The sequence below is a fragment of the Equus caballus genome, chromosome 9 (genome assembly GCF_041296265.1).
Source record: "Equus caballus isolate H_3958 breed thoroughbred chromosome 9, TB-T2T, whole genome shotgun sequence".
NCBI classification, from domain to species: Eukaryota; Metazoa; Chordata; class Mammalia; order Perissodactyla; family Equidae; genus Equus; species Equus caballus.
Genome location: NC_091692.1, coordinates 59732651 through 59752441, shown reverse-complemented (window position 1 = coordinate 59752441; position 19791 = coordinate 59732651). Strand labels below are relative to the sequence as shown.

General features: G+C 37.4%; 1 protein-coding gene across 4 annotated transcripts in view; it reads left to right on the top strand.

The window, feature by feature from the left end:
* Nucleotides 1–19543, top strand: part of STK3 (serine/threonine kinase 3) — a 264139-nt gene extending 244596 nt beyond the window's left edge. For 2 of the 4 annotated variants that reach the window (XM_070222385.1, XM_070222386.1), the window contains 2 exons: nt 12615–12773; nt 18192–19543. In XM_070222385.1, coding sequence (XP_070078486.1) covers nt 12615–12773; nt 18192–18350 — 318 coding nt within the window. In that variant the 3' untranslated portion in view covers nt 18351–19543. The remainder of the gene's footprint in view (nt 1–12614; nt 12774–18191) is intronic. The other 2 variants (XM_023648755.2, XM_070222387.1) reach the window with 1 other exon arrangement.
* The last annotated feature ends 248 nt before the right edge of the window (nt 19544–19791 follow it).

Genomic DNA, 19791 nt, shown 5'->3' with positions numbered 1-19791 from the left:
AGCATGATTCTTAGTTCTCAACTTAAAAAATGAGAGGTAACAATGTTTCCACCTGGAATTAATTTTTTCCCTTTTTCCATTGGAATGAAAATCGTAGTTACAAGGGGGCCACACAACCAGAACATTACCTATAGCCATTTAAGACTGCTGATAAATATAAGGTATAACTCTTTTACAGAGACCTTGTGTCAATGACCTCTGCAGTTCTGATTAGTCCCGATAATTGCCTTGGACTTTTCATCACCTAACCTGTATAATCCCAAGTCTGCCCAGTATTAGAGTTTGTGGGGCAATAAAGCTTTCTGCACTGGCCTAGTGTGCTCCCAAGTCTTCATGTCTACAAGAAAATCACTGCATGATTCTCACCTTCCCCCCATACCTCTGGTTTTGACAAATTATCTGGAAAAAACAGAGCGCATTATTATGTTGAATACACATGGAACGTGAAACTTTTCTCCTCCAATGGTTTTAATAAAAACTTATAACTTATTTATTGGATTAAATATTAAATTTTGATGTTTTCTCTGCTCAGTATGTCTACCTTTGCCTTGAAACGTATCTAAGGTATAGTTCTTATAGTCCTAAATAGCTCACTTTAAAATGAACTAGAACATCATGCTCCTCTGTTTACCATATTTAATCATGACCAACTGTCGTGATTAGATAACAGTTCAATCAGAGCCATGTACCTGGTGCCATTTGGGGGTGAGCTGAGAAAGGTCATTGGCACAAAGAGCAGAAAATTCTAGGAGAGCAACTAACATTGTTTACAGTTTAGCCAAGAAAAAAAAAAAAGATTGTTGTTAAATCTGCTGTTTACAAGATTCTCAAAGTTTTAGCCCACAGGGGCGTAGTGGCAGTGTTTCGTTTCATTTCTTTAAACTTGACGGTGAGTTTTATCATGGTGTAGATGTCAGGTGAGGCTTCAAAAGGCCTCTTTAAGAGAGTTGTCTATTTTTATTTTTAAATATTTCAAATGCATGATGTTTCTGCTTAAACCTCATTTTTGTAATATTACATGGAATCTGTTCTTTAACAAGTGGTATTTAATCCTATTGTAGATTAATATTTTGATAGTATGATTTTTGTTGTTGTTGTTAGTGCCATCAAGTCAATTCCAACTCCTAGTGACCCTGTGTACAGCAGAGCGGAACCTTGCCCCGGTCTTTTTTGCGCCATCCTCTCACCTTCCAGCGCTCTATCAGACAATGTTCTCTGCTACTCATAGGGTTTTCATGGCCAATTTTTCAGAACTGCGTGGCCAGGTCCTTCTTCCTGGTCTGTCTTAGTCTGAAAGCGCCACTGAAACCAGTCCACCATAGGGGACCCTGCTGGTGTTCGAAATACCAGTGGCATAGCTTTCAGTATCATGGCAACGTGCAACCACCACAGTATGACAGCCAATAGATAGGTGGGGTGCCAGGCAAGGCAGTGAGAGTGCCAGATCTTAACCACAAGACCACCAGGACTGGCTAATACCATTTTTGATTTTCCAAAAAATAGCAGCCTTCAGAATAATCTAGTAAAATATCTGTTGCAGTCGGCTCTAAAACTTCGTTGTGGTTGAGAAATGAAAGCCTTTTGAGGTAAGCTAAGACAGGCTGTCTCTGCTATCGCAAGTTGTTATCCCATTATTTTTCTATACAATTGGGTTTTCTACATTCTACCTTCTCTTCTGGCCTCTGTTCTTGGTGCTTTTGACTGAGGTTATACTCACACCGAAGCACAGACCTTTCAGGCACATGGACCAGAGAGTCCACCAACCTTCTGCCCATTAACCAGCATTAAGATGTCAACCATTTGAACTGAGGTTCCTAATAAAGGTTGAGAATTGTGCTAACTAATACATTGATTAAGACATTTTAGCTCCACTGCATGTGAATATACAGATGAACTCTGATTTCAGGCAACTTGATCACAGTAACATCTTTAGTGATTAATATTGAATTATTTCTCTGAATATCTTTAGATATGCATAGTAATGATAAACACTGATATATTGATAAACAGAGTCTTCCATGGTAGTTTTTGAAGTGTAAGATGGCTCTTACTATTAATGTATTATTGATGATTCACAGACTGGTTGATGATGAGTCATCCTTTGTTAATATCTACTACCAGTAGATATTACTGCTTTAGTAAAAAGTAATTTACTTTTAGTAAATTACTAAAGTAGTAATATCTACTGTTCTGTCCTTGATAGCCAGCTCTTTGAAGAAAAATTACACACTGATTCTTAAGAATTCAGGCTTTTCAGCGTCTGGCCAAAACAATTCCTCCTCAAAGTTAAACAGAATCAAGATGAACTGTAGCCCCTAAAAAGCATTTTCAGAGATTTACAAGGCCAGGATAGCTTTTAGACTATGGGGATATGCTTATGCTTATTTATGGCTTTACTTTATTTAACAAGCATTTGTTAGGCACCTGCTAAATGCTGGAATCTGAAGAAGAAGGAAGGAGTGAACGAAGTGTAAAGTGCAGCTTGAGGAGTCAAATAAGATAGAAACTAAAAAGAATTTATTTGACTCTGGTGAGAGCATGATGGGGCGAAAGCAGTGTGGAGTGAATTGACGTGTGATTACCACTTTGGAGAGTGGAGACTGTTCTCCACACTTCTGAGAAGTCTGACTTTCAAGAGGAGAAGAGAGATAAAATTGTGACAACCGGAGGGGTAGATGGAAGTGAAGGCAGGGTTATTTTCTTGGTTTGTTTGTTTAAGATAGGAGATATTTAGGAAATATTTCAATATTGATGCTAAAGACTGAGTAAGAGAGTTTGAAGGTGCATGAGAGAAAGAAGATAACCATGTAGTTAGGTTTCTGAGACCACTCCATGACCATCTAACCTGGGACCGAGGGACCGAGTCCTCCAGTAACTGTGGGCTTGGAAGACGGGTACGGCAGGACTGTTTCTGAACTGCACTGCTTTATATTCAGAAAGAATTAGGGCTTTGTCTTGTAATTAGAATCACAAACTATTTTCTTTTAAACAAAAGTAATGGCTTACTTTCGTAGTCGTCTTGAAATGTTCTTGATCTGCCATGTGAAGGCTATTGTGCCTCCCAGTTATCTTTTATGGGTTATGAAAAAGTAACAAGTTTTTCAAGGTACTTTACAAAATTAAAGAATTTTAAAATGCTAAGTGCTTTGTGTAATCATTCATCTTAACCTCGTAATGTTTTGACCATTTTGCTTCCAAATCAGTGTGGATTTTGTGATCCATACCTGTTATTCTGTTTTCTGTGCCTTTTTACTTTCTAAGTTTTATGTCCTCCTTATGTGGATTTTTATTAGTTCAATTAACATTTGCATTATTTATTGTAGATAAAGCAGAAATAAAGTGAAACCACATTTTCTAGCATAAGTAGAATTTTCTTTTGGTTTACCATGAAAATTCTCATTTTTATTTTCTGTATAACAGAGGATAAAAATTATAGACTTAGGCTAATTCATTGTACAGTCAATCATGTGAGACATCTTAGATTTTGAAGAAATTGTGTTACTTAAGGAAGTTACTTAATCATTCTAAACCTCATTAATCTTATCTGTAAAGTAAGAATAAAGCTATTTACAGAGTTATCTATCCCATTTCATAGAATTTTTATAAGGTCCATCTGATATAATGTATGTAAACATGCTTTGTAAATTGTAAAGTATTTTAAAATGTAATATGACATGAAACATATTAGATCTCAGCCTCTCGTGGCCAATTGTAAACTCGCTTTCTGACTGTAAGGTGTATATGAACAGACATTCTAGGAAACAAACACTCAGCTGGCATAAAGCGTAGACGTTTTAATTTAAAGTATCATTGACCTGCAAGTCTCTATTGCTAATCTAAGTCTAATTTAAAATCTTTAAGAAATCCTCCTGTTTTGGGGGAAAATGTATTATGGCCGATAAACTGCGTATCTCTGTTTGCATAGTGTAAAGTTTAAAAGTGCCGGCTCTGAAATCAGGTTGCCTTGGGTTCAAATCCTGGCAACACCTTTTAGGAGCTAAATGTCTTGGATAAGTTAAACTCTTGGTGCCTCTGAAAATTTAAACTCTGAAAAATGGTGGTATTAATAGTACTATTTCTTAGGATTATTACCTGTTAAGTGAGATAACCCTTAGCATAGTGTCTGCCAGTGCTAAGCACTCAATACATGCTAGCTATTATGTGCATGAAATTTACAGCAGTATGAATCCATATATAAAAGAATATTTCATGTAGAGTAAGTGCTGCAAAGAATCACATTTTGAATAGCTAAGTACTCACCAGATCTTTTCCTTTAAGTAGCTTCACCCAGGGGATTTTAAACACATTCAGAAGAATAATTTCTCTCTTTGAATCATTATAATAGCTTACTTTTGGGGGTGCCAAGTTTACACCTAATAAGTAATTTCCCACCTACTTATAGCCCAGCAGTGTTGTTGGTGATTCCTTCCTTGACTTAAAAAAGGTTTTGAAATATACTGTGCTTTAAAAAAAAAAAGGGGGGAAAGCCGGTCTGCTCTTAAAAGGCAGAAAATCTATGATGCCAAATCTGGCCACCAGAGGGTGCTGGAAAGCCAGCGACCTAGCCCTCCCTTAGGCTGTGATGGTGCCCCTGTGAGAGGGGTTCAGAAGCTGCCACTAAGTCGTATCTGTAGAGCTCGGTGGCCTCATGTTTTCTCCGTTCCAAATACCGTTGATCTGATGGTGGCCCATCTCCTTACTTCTCAGGGACCAGTGATCCAGCTAGATGCCTGTTCTCATCCTTTATAAACATTTATACTCCCAGAGCCAATCAAGCTTTTCCCTTTATCCCCTGCACTTTTCCCAGAGGTCTGCCCATTCAGAAGTCACTTTGGTTACAGTTCAGTTGATTTAGGAGGGTTAACTTTATTACATCCTACTGTTTCAACTTTTGGTGCTACCACTCAGGTATTGTATAAGTTAAGTTCTTAATAGGATTTAAGAGAGTTTACAAAATAGTTACCAATTATTCAATACTTGGTCAATACTTATTCAATACTTTAACACCAGATTAAAAATCCACAATACTTTAATGCTAGGTAAAAAACCCACCACTTCTTAAGAATCAATAAGCAGTGTCGTCTTTCCTTTTATACTCAGAGCAGAAATTTCGCAGGGGGTGGAGAAATTTCCACTGCTGTCAAACTGGCAAAACTGCCAGGTAGGAAATCTGCCCTTTTTATTATAGTTGTTATAATTCAGGATGACACTCATTAAAGGCCAATGAGAAATAAAGTTTCCAGTGGTTGAAAAAGGAGATAGCTAACAAAATCTGTAACTGCATCAATATTTACAAGCCCTCTTTCCCTTCCTTTGACATCACAGTCCAACACGGCTGAATGTTCTGACTTTCAAGTGGGCTGTGAGAGTGAAGGTGGTCTCTTTCAAAGGCCTTACAGTGCATAAGGGAGAGATGAGGCAGTGAACACACCTGTGAGAGGATAACAAGGCTCAGGCCCATGCGGGTGTCTCCCAGCTGAGGACAATTAGAAGAGATGTGTGGGTTGGTGGCCGCAGGGCCAGCGGTAGGCCTGACAGTTACAAGATCATGCACTTTGATTAAAAAAACTATAGCAGGAAGAGGTTCATTCAAATGGATGCTTCTAACTGAAAACAGGCTGGATATCGTGGGAACCCAGTAATGGGCAGTGTTGTGCAGACCAGGCTACCGTATTTGAGTCAGTTTGAAGGTAATTCCGTTGCTTGCAGTATTTTTCAAAATTACTGCATCCTTTTGCTATTGCATCTGTACCTGAATCTAATAAGGTAAAGGAAATTTCACTCACACACATTGTTGTTTAAGTATGCTTTAGAGAATTCCAGCATCTGTTGGTATCAGGTACTAGTCACTAGTTCTGTTAGGTTATTTATTCAGTATTGGAAGTTACATGATATTATATGTTAATACAAAATAATTATTTCAGAATAATTATCCAGTGGATTAGCTACTCTTTGAATAACAGCATATGTCAGTCACTTGCTAACAGCATCTTTTGGAAAGTTCCTCAAGAGTACATTGAATTTAACAGCCACATAGCTTTTGTTTTTTGCTTTTTGAGAAAGATTAGCCCTGAGCTAACATCTGCCGCCAATCTTCCTCTTTTTGCTCAGGAGGACTGGCCCTGAGCTAACATCCGTGCCTGTCTTCCTCTACTTTATATGTGGGACGCCTGTGACAGCATGGCTTGACAAGCAATGCGTTAAGTCTGCACCCGGGATCTGACCCGGCGAACCCCTAGCCGCCAAAGCGGAGTGTGCGAACTTAACCGCTGCGCCACTGGGCCAACCCCAGCCACATAGCTTTGTTGTTACTTTTCCACAGGAGGTAAACCAACAGTATGTCTTTTATTTAGTTGGTAATTAAAGATGCATTTTTCCTTGTATCCTTATTAAAATTGGACTTTTTAAGGCTGAGCTGAAATTTCATCCTGAAAAATAAAATGTAACGATTTGCTAGCAAAACTACTTTATGTTAATGTATGTTATTCAAACCGGAGCACACATTCTGATCCCCAAGTTTCCACTAGTGACCATAGTCTGTCTCCTGGCTTCCCAGTAGATGCAGGAGTGGGATTAGATTCTCTCTGTGAAGGCGCCTCAGTCTCAGTTCTCTGCCTCTGTTTCCATGTCCATATGAGTAGTGAGGCCACTCAGAAAGCAGGTGTTTGGCTCAAGGGAGGATCAAGCCAACAGTCTTACTGCCCTGAGAGAGGTGGCCACTTGGTCCAGCTCAGCACTGGAAAGTTCTAGGAACATTCGGAATGCACTCATTTTACAAGGTAGTATTAGAGATAAAATTTTGATGCCATGTTTTCTATTAAATTAGTTGATATCAAAAATAATTTTTAAAAATCTAATTTGGTGCCATCCTTAGATTTTTTTAAAAAGCCTTTCTGGAACAGTCATGTATATATCAGCTAAGTGTGATGTGCTAGGAAAGAGGAGACTAGGAGACCTTCTTTGTGTCCTGGTGGCCCCTGGAGAGCGTAGAGAAGAACCTCTGCTCTCTCTGTAGCTCTAAAAGACGGTCAGAAGTCGTAATGCTGCTGAGGAGGCTTTCAGGCCAGAGGAGACAATACCCCACCCAAAGGGCCACCTCTCTCCAAGAGGGGTGAGCACCAGGGTAATACCAACCACCACGTCAGGAAATCCACACTCACCCCTTCTGTGCACAAATCACCAGTATTCAGCCAAACCAGGGCAAGACCAGGGAAGCCACCTGCCGCTGACAAATCTTTCTGTCAGTGACATAATATTTGGTGACATCAAAAAATATTTTGGTGACAAATAAATGACACCATTTACATCAAAAGATCCCTGTCTCCTACACAGCTCCCAACACCAGGGGAGCTAGACCTTGAAAAGAGTTGGGGAGGGGTGAAGGTTCTGGATACAGACATCGTCTCTTCCCACCACAAGTCTCTTGGTCTGTCTGTACAAGCCCATACTGAGAGGAGAGACGAGATTAATATGAGAATAAAGTTTATAATTGGTCTAGATTCTTAATAACTAAAAGTGAGCAGAAATCAGTGAGATCTGCCCAAGATTCCATAAGGGATGTGTCAGGGAAATTAAGGATAGCACAGCTGAAAAAGTGTGATTGGAGAAAAATGAAACTGTAAGTTTATACAATAGTTACACAGAGATTTGACTGCCCAATGAGCCAGCTACAGCTATATTTTAAAGATTTTTTTAATGTTTATGATCTTCCATAACTATAGTCATATAGTTAATTTTAAAGAAATGAAGTATATAAAGAATGCTAATGGCTTAACTTGCTAATCCCTCATTTATGGCCTTATCATTGTTTTAAAATATTCAAACAAAGTGTTAATCAGCATCATTGAGATAAGACATCAGTCAAAGCTAATGGAACTTTTTTATCTGCCCCTTAATAGATCTGGAAAGATTTAGTTACCAGTTGGTTTCAAGTTACTCAGATTTTGTTGTCCTGGGCCTAGAATTTTAGAGCCACTTACAGTATGGCAGAGCTATGCATGAATTAACTTTTTCATGATATTTTTAGCAGGCAAAACTGCATACTAGAAACTGAGAAGCATAAAAAGAATGGATGTTCAACTCCCATTGACGAATGCAACTAAAATTTCATCATTCCTTTTTTACGTGGGTGCCTCAGACTTCTCCAGGACAAGATAATTGTAGTGCTCATCAGCTTATAGCTCATCTGCTAGATCCAAGCTAAAGACAACACCAAACCAACTATGGGACAATCTGAATGGACACAGGCAAAGTCTTTATATGTCAAGGGAACATGTCTTGCTGGTTTTACCAAGCATATCTCTTTTTATTGATAAAATTATGGCATCTATCCCAAAGCACTAAGTAGAATTGTGTTTATTTTGCTGGAGAGCTGATTAAATACAAAAATGCTTAATAAACATATATGCACTTATTTCATAAGGCCAATTATAGCTAAAATACATTATTAATATAGTAAAATATTTCACTAGGTACAATCTGGGAGGAAAGGTGGGATTTTTTTTAAAGCAATCTTTCCCTGATTTTAACCTATAGACAATCTGTTAAAAACTGTTTTACGTGATAATTGGATTTTGAATGCTTTCATAGTTCTTGGGAGACCCAAGAAACAGCTCTCAAGAGGCTCCAATCCAAACCTGTGTCAGTGAATTTGATGTTGTCTTTGAGCGCCTGCATAAACACCGCTAGCTGTGTGACCTAGAGTGTGTCACTTGGTCTCTCTGAGTGTCCTCACCTAAAAAACAGGGTTGGTGATGTCTACCCCATAAGGTAATTGCTGGCATTAAATGACTTAAAGCACGGGAGCTAGGATAGTACCTAACACATCGAGAAACCAATCATCGGCTCTTTCCCCGTCTCCTCATAGATAGCTACGACATATGGTTTTCTTTTGGGAATGAAAATAAAATCTAAATGTCTTAAATTTACTGTAGATGCTCTGAGGTTAAACAACCAAACAGATGGTTCATGGCAGTTTCCAGTTATAATCCCAGAATATTTAGTCATTCAGTCAGTCAGCCGAAGACAGGGGGCTGCTCAGCTCGGAACAGAGTTACATGTAATCTTCCATCCAGATAGGTAAATAATGTCTATTTGGGGAAGAAGGCTCTGCCAGTAGATTTAATGTTAATGCAGCTTTTAAGAACATATTTTGTAAGGGATTTACAATGAGGAATTCAGCTTTTTTTATATAGTGTTTAAGTATCAGAAATTGTCATTATCTTAATTATTTTTGTAAATGCATATTTTAAGTATATGTAAGGTTTTCTTTAAGCTGGCTTCATAGTTGTTTGGATTGATTTGAGAGCTCTTTTATTGTACTCTTCTTAGTGCCAGAAATTAAATCAGGAAATGCCTTAATATATTAATGTTTTAATTTTTTTTAACTTTAAGTACTACCTGTTATCCCTGTTGCTCTGTCTTATTGGCAAAAGGTCCCTTACCTCTTTATATATATCTAAACTTATCAGTGGACTTGACCAGATTTTTGCTAGTACTTTCATGCATTTCCCGCTCTCGTTGATAGTAAAATGAGTGTGACAGCCTCCATGAGCATTGTTTTGTAAAACCAAACCAGATTCTGTTCAACACAGTAAAAATTTGAGCTCAGATGGAATATTAGGGGAAAAAGGAGTATGTGGCTCCAGGCCACAGACAACTCGAAACAGTCTGAAGCGTGCATTGGTAAATCTTACCAAATGCTATAGGCAATTTAGCATCAAAATTGCCATAGAAAATTATTGTTGTTAGCCGTTCTGTTGATAGCTCATATTGTTAGAATTGCTAGCAGATGGGGATATAGATGAGTCAGGATACAGTATTAGCAATCCATATTTTTTTAATCACAGGCCACTAATAAGGTCTGTAGCATCTGTGAGATTTATTTAAACAGTTGCTAGGAAGAGTTTGTTTTCCCAGTAAACACAGCAAACCTTGTACAGGATTTTCTTGATTGACTATTTGACTAAATGTGTTAACATTAACATGTAAGACCATTTGCTTCATTGTGGTGGTGTCTCATTTATTTTGACAGACTGATTATACCAGCAACTCATGGATCCATAAAGTCTTGAAATGTTATCACATTTGTGCATTTAAAAACTTCATAATCCTTTTCTGCTCTTTTTTGAGATTAAGCCTTTTTTAAAAATGTGTCATGTAATTAGAGCTATTTTGATGAAACAAAATAATCCCTTGAACTCTTAAGACGAAATTGTTTTAGAAAGTAGTTCCTTCTTATCATTTGAATGTGATATTTTAGGTTTTTATAGTAGACTGGATATATAAACTTAAAGTTCTAATTTTACTGACAACTCTTCCTCATCAGTAATAAGCAGCCTTTCAATATTTCTCATAGAGTGCAGAAGAAATTCTAATTATTAAAAGTTTGAACTTTCAAAATTATCAATGGGTTGATTTAATCTTATTTTCCATCTTAACTTCTCACATCACTGAGTTGTTTGTGCTGCTGTCTTATGCAAGAGCTAGTAAGTGAATTATTAATATGCATATCTTTTGCTTGGATTTTCTTTTTTTTTTAATGGTTACTGAGAAATAGAATATTTTTGGAGATTGATCTGTAATCTTCTTACCTCCTTGATGAAAGGTGATAATCCAGGACTATCATCAACAAAATGAGCTGCTTATTCAAGCTGCCAGTCATGTACCAAACTATACCAATTTTCAAACAAAGTGTTGACTCCTGTTGAAAAGGATTTTTTACTTTTTCATTTAACTCATGAATAAGTATCCATCCACCTATCTATCTAATTATTATTGCTATAAAATTTAGGGTTTTTCTTTAAAGTATTTCCACTTGTTTCAAGCAAACTTTTTATAAGAGCTGGCCTGAAGCTTAAGGAAGAATAGCAAGTCTATCTTTTGCTGAACTTCTGCATTTTCTTCCATTTTAAAAGACTGCTCTATAAAAATGTCATATGCAGGGTTTTCTATTCACTGTGGCCTTCATAGCTGAATACTTAAAAACCTTTTTCCCTTTCAGCTTAGGTTGAAGGCCCTGGAAATTTCTCAGCAACACACCCCCTGGTTGTGGTGACTTAACGTTTTGAAGTCTCTGGCAGTGCTGGATTAAGAATATCAAACTTGGTATAATGAAAAAAAGCCCTGACCTAGAGGTCAGGACATGTCTCTGCCATTAACCTGGAGTGTAACTTTGAGCAAGCTAGCTCTCTTTTCCTCACCTAAAATAAAGATGTTACAGTAGGTCATCTCTGAGGTTCTCGTTTGCAATAAGATTCTGTGAGGTTTAACTCATAACCCAACTTTATAGTTTATGTGTTTAATAAATGACTTAATCATATGCAATGGCTTTTAATAATCTCAGATCTCAAAATTTTTTCTCTCAGGCCTATACGATTCAGTTTACATGGTCTCAGTTTAAACCCTTTTATGGAAGTCGATTTTATTCTTTACCCTTATTAAGGTGTCTTTCCCTCTGATATTTGTCATTTCAAATGTCCAAGAAAAGCAAAAATTCTTGTGAATGGAAAAAAATGCCTCAGGTTATGAAACAATATCATTCAGAAACTCATCTCTTTCTCTGTGACTCTGTGTTTTTGAAGAAGTTGTGGTCCTGCTTCTGTCTTTCCATTCAAGTTCTTCCTCTTACTGCATGTCAGCTCATTTACTCACTTAAGCAAATTTGTGTCCTTAATGTTTGTAAAGATGCTCAAACTACAATATTCTTTAACTACATTAAGGCCTGAAGATTTAAGAATCATTGTTAATTGTGCAAGTTCTATTTTACCATTAAATTCAAAACTAAGTTTTATTAAATGGAATTAGCCTAAAACATATAAAAGCCATTTCCAGATGAGTTTATTCATTTTTGTACATTTGTTCACATACAGTAAAAACCACAATGTATGCATTTTCTAAAATTCTTCTCTTCAGTGACTTGACTTTCTGACTTCTTGACAAATGTAGATCAAAGACTTGATAATCTAACTCCAATTTACCCTGCATTTATTTTGGAATTAGTCAACTGGCATAATGCTATGGTAATATGACTGCTTTGTGTTCCGTGTATTGTAGAAAGGTGGCTTGTAAGTAGCGTCTCCTTATGAAATTTAAAAAAATATGTAAATCAGGGCCAGCCCCATGGCATAGTGGTTCAGTTCAGTGTGCTCTGCTTTGGCGGCCCAGGTTTGGTTCCTGGGAGCAGACCTACACCACTCATTGGTGGCCATGCTATGGTGGCAACCCACGTACAAAATAGAGGAAGATTGGCACAGATGTTAGCTCAGGGCGAATCTTCCTCAGCAAAAAAATAAATAAATAAATTCAAGTGGATTTACCTCAAACTCTGTTGATCCATAAACATAATTCTGAAGTGATTTTCCTTCCTTTTTATAAAGATACTCAGGAAACCCAATTTTGGTGAAAGAAATTTTTGCCACAATAATATTGACATTAATTCAGGAAACTCAATTTTCCTTCGAATATTATTATCCTTGTTAGCATCCCCAAAATGTTTTAATTTAGATTAGCATTTTTAAAGGGTGGTAGTGTATTGTATAATATTATAGGGTCATTTTTATCACTATGAGTCTCCATAAAATTTCATCTGGTTTGTGAATCTTTTTATTACTAAGGTATTGAGCAGTCCTGTTTTCCAAGAGATTGAAAAAGCTGCTTTTGGGACCAGCCCAGTGGTGCAGCATTTAAGTTCGCATGTTCTGCTTCGGTGGCCCGGGGTTCACCAGTTTGAATCCCGGGTGTGGACACGGCACCACTTGGCATGCCATGCTGTGGTAAGCATCCCACATATAAAGTAGAGGAAGATGGGCATGGATGTTAGCTCAGGGCCAGTCTTCCTCAGCAAAAAGAGGAGGATTGGCCCAGCAGACTCAAGAAAAACTTCTGCCTTTCCCTTAACTACCTAAAAGAATTTAGATAGAGGGCCTGACCGAGACAGAGAACTGTTACCAGAGATAACTTTTTATCTGAATGACCCATCTATATAGCAGGACAGACACCTAATTACTAAACATCTGCTCTTCTTATCATCCAGTGAATTACCCTCTTCCCCTTTGAGGCCCCAGGCCCCTATCCCATTCCTTAGCTCAGAATGGCATGTAAGCCTCAAGTGCCAAGCTTGCCTGTGGGGCTCCAATGCATATATAATTAAATTTGTAAAAAAAAGAAAAAAAAAGGGATTGGCAGCAGTTAGCTCTGGGCTAATCTTCCTCAAAAAAAAAGAAAAGAAAACGCTGCTTTTGCCATGTTTCCCTCCTCAACCCATTTTCATGCCTGTGGGAGGCTTGATAGCTACAGAAACACAGAATGCTAAATATATGTTATTAGGGCTTAATCAGAAGTGAAAACCCAGCCAGAAGTTCATGTCTATAAATCATACACACTGAATAAAAAGTGAAAAATTCTACCAGTTAACCTCACTTTTTTTTTTTTTTTTTTTTTTGGTCTAGACGACACCATGATCTAGAGTTATTTAGAAACCTACCGATATTTCTGTTCTATTAACAAAATGAGAAGAGCCTCTGACCACAAATGCTAAAGTTTGGGGTTATTTTCTGTTGGATACCATAGACAGATCATAAGATCAGGGAGAAAACCCTCTCTTCCTGCATGATCTTATCCTCATCAAGGACTTCAGCTATGGCCTAAATACTGATGATTCCCTAAGTCTGTGTCTTTAGCTTGACTCTCTCTCTTGAGCTCCAAAACCCCAAATCATAATCCATATCTGATGTCTGCTCATATCTCAAACTGAACAGGACTGAAATCAATGTCACTAATTCCCCTGCCTTATTAATAGTATCAATCTTTGCCCCATCACCTAAACTTAAAGCCAGAATCATCAGTCAGTCAACAGCAAAAGTCCTATCAATTCCACTTTCACGTTTCTCGAATCCCTCTCTTCTTCTCAATCTTTACTTCCATTTTCCTGGTTCAAGCCTCATCTCACTAGACTGTTGCAACAACCTGCTGATGGATCTTCCTGCCTCTCTTTTTCCCCTGTGGCAATCTGTTTTCTGTACCTGGTATTGGAGATATTTTTCTAAAGCTCATTTGTATATGATCATGCACTATTTATGCTCAAAATTATCTAGCATCTCTTTCTTGTCCACAGAAAGTTTGTAGCAATATGCTTAAGGCCCTTAGCGATCTGGCCTCCCCTCTCCTTCCTGCCTCATCTCCTGAACCTCTTCCCCCGTGGATCCTTCCCACATCCCAGCAGTCAGCTGACATTGCCAAAGATGGCAAGCACTTGTGTGCCTTAGACATTTCTGCTCATGTTGTTTCCCTTCTTCCTTGTCCTATTTCCCATCTTCTCAGCTTACTCATCCTTCAGTGAATGAGCTGTGCATGGACCTGTCTTGCCAGCTAGATTTCAAGCTCTTTGTGGGATGTAGAGTGTTTTATTCATCTCTGTATCTACAGTGCTTGGTCCATAGAAAATATCAATAAATATTTTAATAAATGAGTCCTCTAAAGTTCTATGACAGCCCACCTGAAAACAAAGCTATTATATGTAGCTTATGTAGAAGTCAGATTTCCTGTAACCTCAACTTTACAGAGCCACAAATCTGAAATCAGCTTAAAAAAAAAAATACAAACACTAGAAATAGGTGTAACAGGCTTCAGCACTAAAGCCATACATTTTTCCTAAAACAGCCTCAGGCTTTCACTAAGAACCTACTTGTTCTTATCTGGTGTAATGCCTTATAGGATTATTTAATGCTTTTCTGGTTCCCAATAGATGAACTAACTTGAAGTAGTGAGAGAAGGATATATGCCCAATCATGGCCATGAAAAGAAGCTGATAGATTTCCCTCAAATGAAGATAAAAAGCCAAAAAGAAGAGAAAAAATTAGTACATGGCACAGATTAGTACTAGATATAATGAGGATTCATCATCCAGGAAAGGTGGTTTTAGAGCCTGTGTCCCCTGCTTTAGAAGGAAGCATGTTCTGTAGAATACTGTTTGAGATTTTCTCTTCAAAATAGTTGAAACAAAATTTTATCATTTAAAGAACTAATATTTAGGCACTTGATGAATTTATTTCTGTGAAACACCTGACTCCCTAACAATGCCAGATAATGATTCTCCAACCTCTCAGACCTCTGTTTCACAAATTTTACATATTAAAAATATAAAAGTCTATTAAAGGAGGAAAATTTTCCTTCTAAGTAGCTTCTTTCCCTGAATTCAGTCCATTACTGTAATATAATATTTATGAACTACTGGCAGTTTGCCCAGTAAGGTAGTATAAGATATTTGCAGGAATATTTTAATACAAAAATCGGTTACTTTGTATGATGTTATCTGTCCTAACCTTAGCGTAACCCATTCATTTGAGTCATTTATTCTGTATTCCTCTTTATCTACCCACCTTCATGTCCTGATATTTAGCAGTTTAGTTTAATAGTTTCTAAGTCTGTGTACAGTCTCTGAAGTTTAAATGTTTTTTGGACTATCTGGAGTAGAGACATGAAACTCATGCATAAAAATCAATTATTAAACAACATATGACTCTAGAATCAAATACTAAATTGTGTTTAAATTATGAATGTTTTATGGAAATTCAGAGATGGGAAGGATTAACATGAGCTGAAATAGAGATGAAGTGGACTTGGGTCTTATGTAGACAGCACCTAGGAATGTCTTTACAGGTAAATGCGGCTGTGTGCCGTCTACACTGGCCCTTCATCTCACTATCTACCTGTTTATACAGTTCAGAAAGTTTCAAGGTTCCCTATTGGCTTGTTCTTTATCCCTACAATGATCTGAACAGTAGTGACCATATAACAGATGCGTGGTTAATAGTTAGATTAAAAATTAATGAAGTATATAATATAATACTATGCATTATATATAAATGTATATAATAGTATAGTGTAGTAAGATAGGTTCTTTTGGTGATGTTTGACTAAAAAATAACAGGGCATATTTTATATACATACCAGAATTTCTTATACCCCGAAGCAAGTGGTGTTCAACTTCAGTTGTCATCCTGGGAGCCTGTGCACTCTTTCCTGTAACTCTATCAATCCTGTATTTTTGGAACTCCTCTTTTGAACTTCCTTCCGAGTCTGTGACTCATTCTTTTCAGTGTCCTCAGTGCTGACAAATCTTTTTCGTTTGAGAATGGATTTGATTTTTGGAACCAAGAGTCACTTAGGGCAGGTATAGTGAGTAAAATGGAGGCTCAAGCTGAAAAATGCTATTTTTTGATTAAAATTGACATGTGACTATAAAGTAATGAGAGCATTTTTCTGTCTTGGCTCATAAAATAACCAAAGACAGTTCTCTTCTCAAAACAAAGATAAGCCACAAGTTTTATATTAAAACCAAGCCTGGATTACTATCATATATAATTTTCCTGCTCCAGAGTTGATCATGGCTCCCAGATGTCCAAACCCTGCTTTGCCTGCTCTTGGGTCCCACCAGCACCTAGTTCCCTGGTGTCCTTAATGCTGCCTCCTCAACATGGCAGGGCTTCGCAGGGCCCTGCTCACTGCTCTGAGACACCTTCCTTTTCAAGGACCAGCACAGTCCCTACAGGGAATCTTCTCTTCACTGAATTTATAGTGAGGCTTCTCTCTTTTTGTTGGGAATCTGTTTTAAGAAAAAATGGATGCTCAGGAAAATGTACATATCAACATGCAGAATTTTGCACAAGAAGCTTATTCATGGACTTGAGTTAAGAACGTCTCACTAATCTGTGCCACATACAATCAGGCTTACTTGTATAGGGTCCAGCATCAGTCCCTACATGTTTATAGTTGCTAATCTAATGCTTCTAACTAATTTGTAAGTTTCTTAAGGCAAGGAAATAGTTTAGTAATTCTTTGCTTTCCGTATAGTATCTACCAAGATGCTGAGTATGTAATAACATTCAGTAAATCATCGTGGCTTAACAGATGTTTTTAAACCACCTCCCTGTCACCATTGCTTTAATAGTTGGTTTCTGAAAGAGACAGAGTTTTAGATATTTTTTTAATGTTAATAAGATAAAAGCCCAAGTGTATATAACCTAATATATTTCAGGGCATCCTATAAGCCCTGAGACAACATCCCTAAAACAGCATCCCATATATAGAATGGATTTTATCCCCAATACACACACGACATGAGGCCTCTCTCTTACTGTTGCACAGAAAACCAGTAAAGGATGTGCTAGGGGTGTCCCCAGAAGCCAGCATAATCAAACGAAATCATTATAGTCAAACTATATCATTTAGTCAAATTGTATCATTATTGTCAAACTATAATGTATAGAGTGAAAATTTAGTGACACTTCATTTTTAAATTGGCCAAGCCCGTGTCAAAACTTACACAACGGAGCTGGCCCTGTGGCCGAGTGGTTAAGTTCGCGCGCTCCCCTGCAGGCGGCCCAGTGTTTCGTTGGTTCGAATCCTGGGCGCAGACATGGCACTGCTCATCAAACCACGCTGAGGCAGCGTTCCACATGCCACAACTGGAAGGACCCACAACGAGGAGTATACAGCTACGTACCGGGGTTGGGGAGAAAAAGGAAAAAATAAAATCTTTAAAAACAAAAACAAAAAACTTACACAGCACTGTTTGTATCAGGTTTGGGATATTTTTCATCGTAAATTAAAAACCCTGTTTTACCAAAATGTTTGGGATAAAATTATTCTAGATAATTTAATTTTCTGATTAACTGAGTGCTTAAAATTTAAGCATTTGGTAAAATGCAGGATAGAACAGTAAATTTAACCTGTATTCAATCTTGTCACATTCTTGGTTGATCTCTGCAAGTGTTCATGATTATCGGAGCCCTCCAGAGCTGGCGAGGATGTGAGAGATTAGAGTGAATATATCCAGAACATATCCTGAAAGTCTCTTTGTTGGCAGTGGTGGATTTGTCTTTCTGCCTTTTTCTTTAAACGGATACATGTCATCAGCTTATTTTTCTCATTTGCTCTTTGCTAAAAGCAGAATTTTTTCTTGTTTTGTTGCAAATCAGTTGAGATTCTTGCAAGATGTGGCTTCTTGGTTCTTCATGGAAGGAATTCCTGTTTTAATTGTTGAACTGTATGTCAAAGATGAAATATAGATGATGATGATGATCAAGATGTAAAGAGTTTGCTGAAATATTCAAGCTAAAGCTCATTAGACTTTAACCTATTGTAGATGACTTTAGTATATTAATAGCTTCATTTTTTTTTTTTATATCCAGTTAAAAAATCTAAGTTTAGAAGAACTACAGATGCGGTTAAAAGCGCTGGATCCCATGATGGAACGAGAAATAGAAGAGCTTCGTCAAAGATACACAGCAAAACGGCAGCCCATTCTGGATGCGATGGATGCGAAGAAAAGAAGGCAACAAAACTTTTGAGTTAAATTTCTTCTCTGTTTCTATAACTGTTCTGGAGACCAAGAAACCACTAAGAATTGAAGGAATTTTCTGATTTTTTTTTTAATCTCCTAAGATTTTTGCTCTCCAACTAGGCAGCAGTCAAAAACTGATGATGGTACATACCCCGGTAGGTAGAATTTACAACTGTATCTGCTGTGTTTTCATTTTTAAATGATGAAAACAACAGAAATGTGTTCTTCTCTGTATCTGTCAGCTGCATACCAGCACTAAAAGTATGTTATAAAACCAAGGCTGTATTTAGAGACCTTGAAAATCCAAAGCTATTGTTTAGTTGTACAGCACTGAAGGGCTTTATGTTACAATATTCTTTATTCTTATCTAGTAGCCTATTTATTGTATGCCCTTAGGTAAACTTATTTATTTATGCTAATTCACTTCGTTTTGTTTTTAAGGACAAGATCAGGATATCTTTGGTGAAGGTGGGGACTTCATAATAGATGATAATGTACAGCCGAGTTAGCTTTAAGCAGGGAGCCGCGGGGTGCGCTCCTTGATGTCCAGGATAGTTCTCCAGTAGAGGCAAGGCAGTAATAGCAACAGTACCCAGACAGGCCAGGCCTTTTTTATACTGAAGCAATAATTCCATTTTTACCTTCTGAAATTTTGTTTAATGTTTCTATTTTTGATGTTTGGTACCAATAGAACTATATATATTTAGGTCAGAGCTATAATGCTTAAAACCAAAGAAATCAATGGAACCCTTGCACAAAAAAAGTGTGGTAAATATTTTAAAAGAAATAAATTCTTAAGACAAATATAACTTGTTATTATTGTTTCATGTTTCCTGTGTAGGTCTGATAACTAAACTGTATCAAACTTAATAAGCTCATCAAATTGATTTCTGTGAAAATGTGCTCAATTGTCACAGGACTTTTTTGTTGATTTCATTTATTTCCTGGGAATTGGTAGACATCATGTGCCTGACGATAACAAAACAGCGAAAACATTTGCACTGAACTGTGCAAGCCTTCAGGAATGAAAAAAAAAGATTAAAACCATTAAAAAGAAATTCATTTCTAAGCTGAGTGAACCTTGGCGTGATTGATCTGGGACCAGTCATTTCCATATGGCCATCTTGACAGTGTTTGTTCTTTTGTGTTTAATTACTATGTGTAAATCATAAAGACAAATAAATTTTACTGTGCCACCCAGCACATTTCATCTCTATCTTTTGTTAAAACTCATGACCTGGCTTCTGTCTTTTCCATGCCAGGAAGGACTATTAGTCAGGACAGGCTAGATTATGTAGTGATAACAACCCTGAAACTTCAGTGGCTTAATGTAATACAAGTTATTTCTCACTCACGCTCCATGCCGGTCCCAGGTTGGCAAGGTGCCCTGCTTTTGTCATGCACACCTAAGGACCCCGCTGATGGAGCCTCCACCATCTGCCACATTT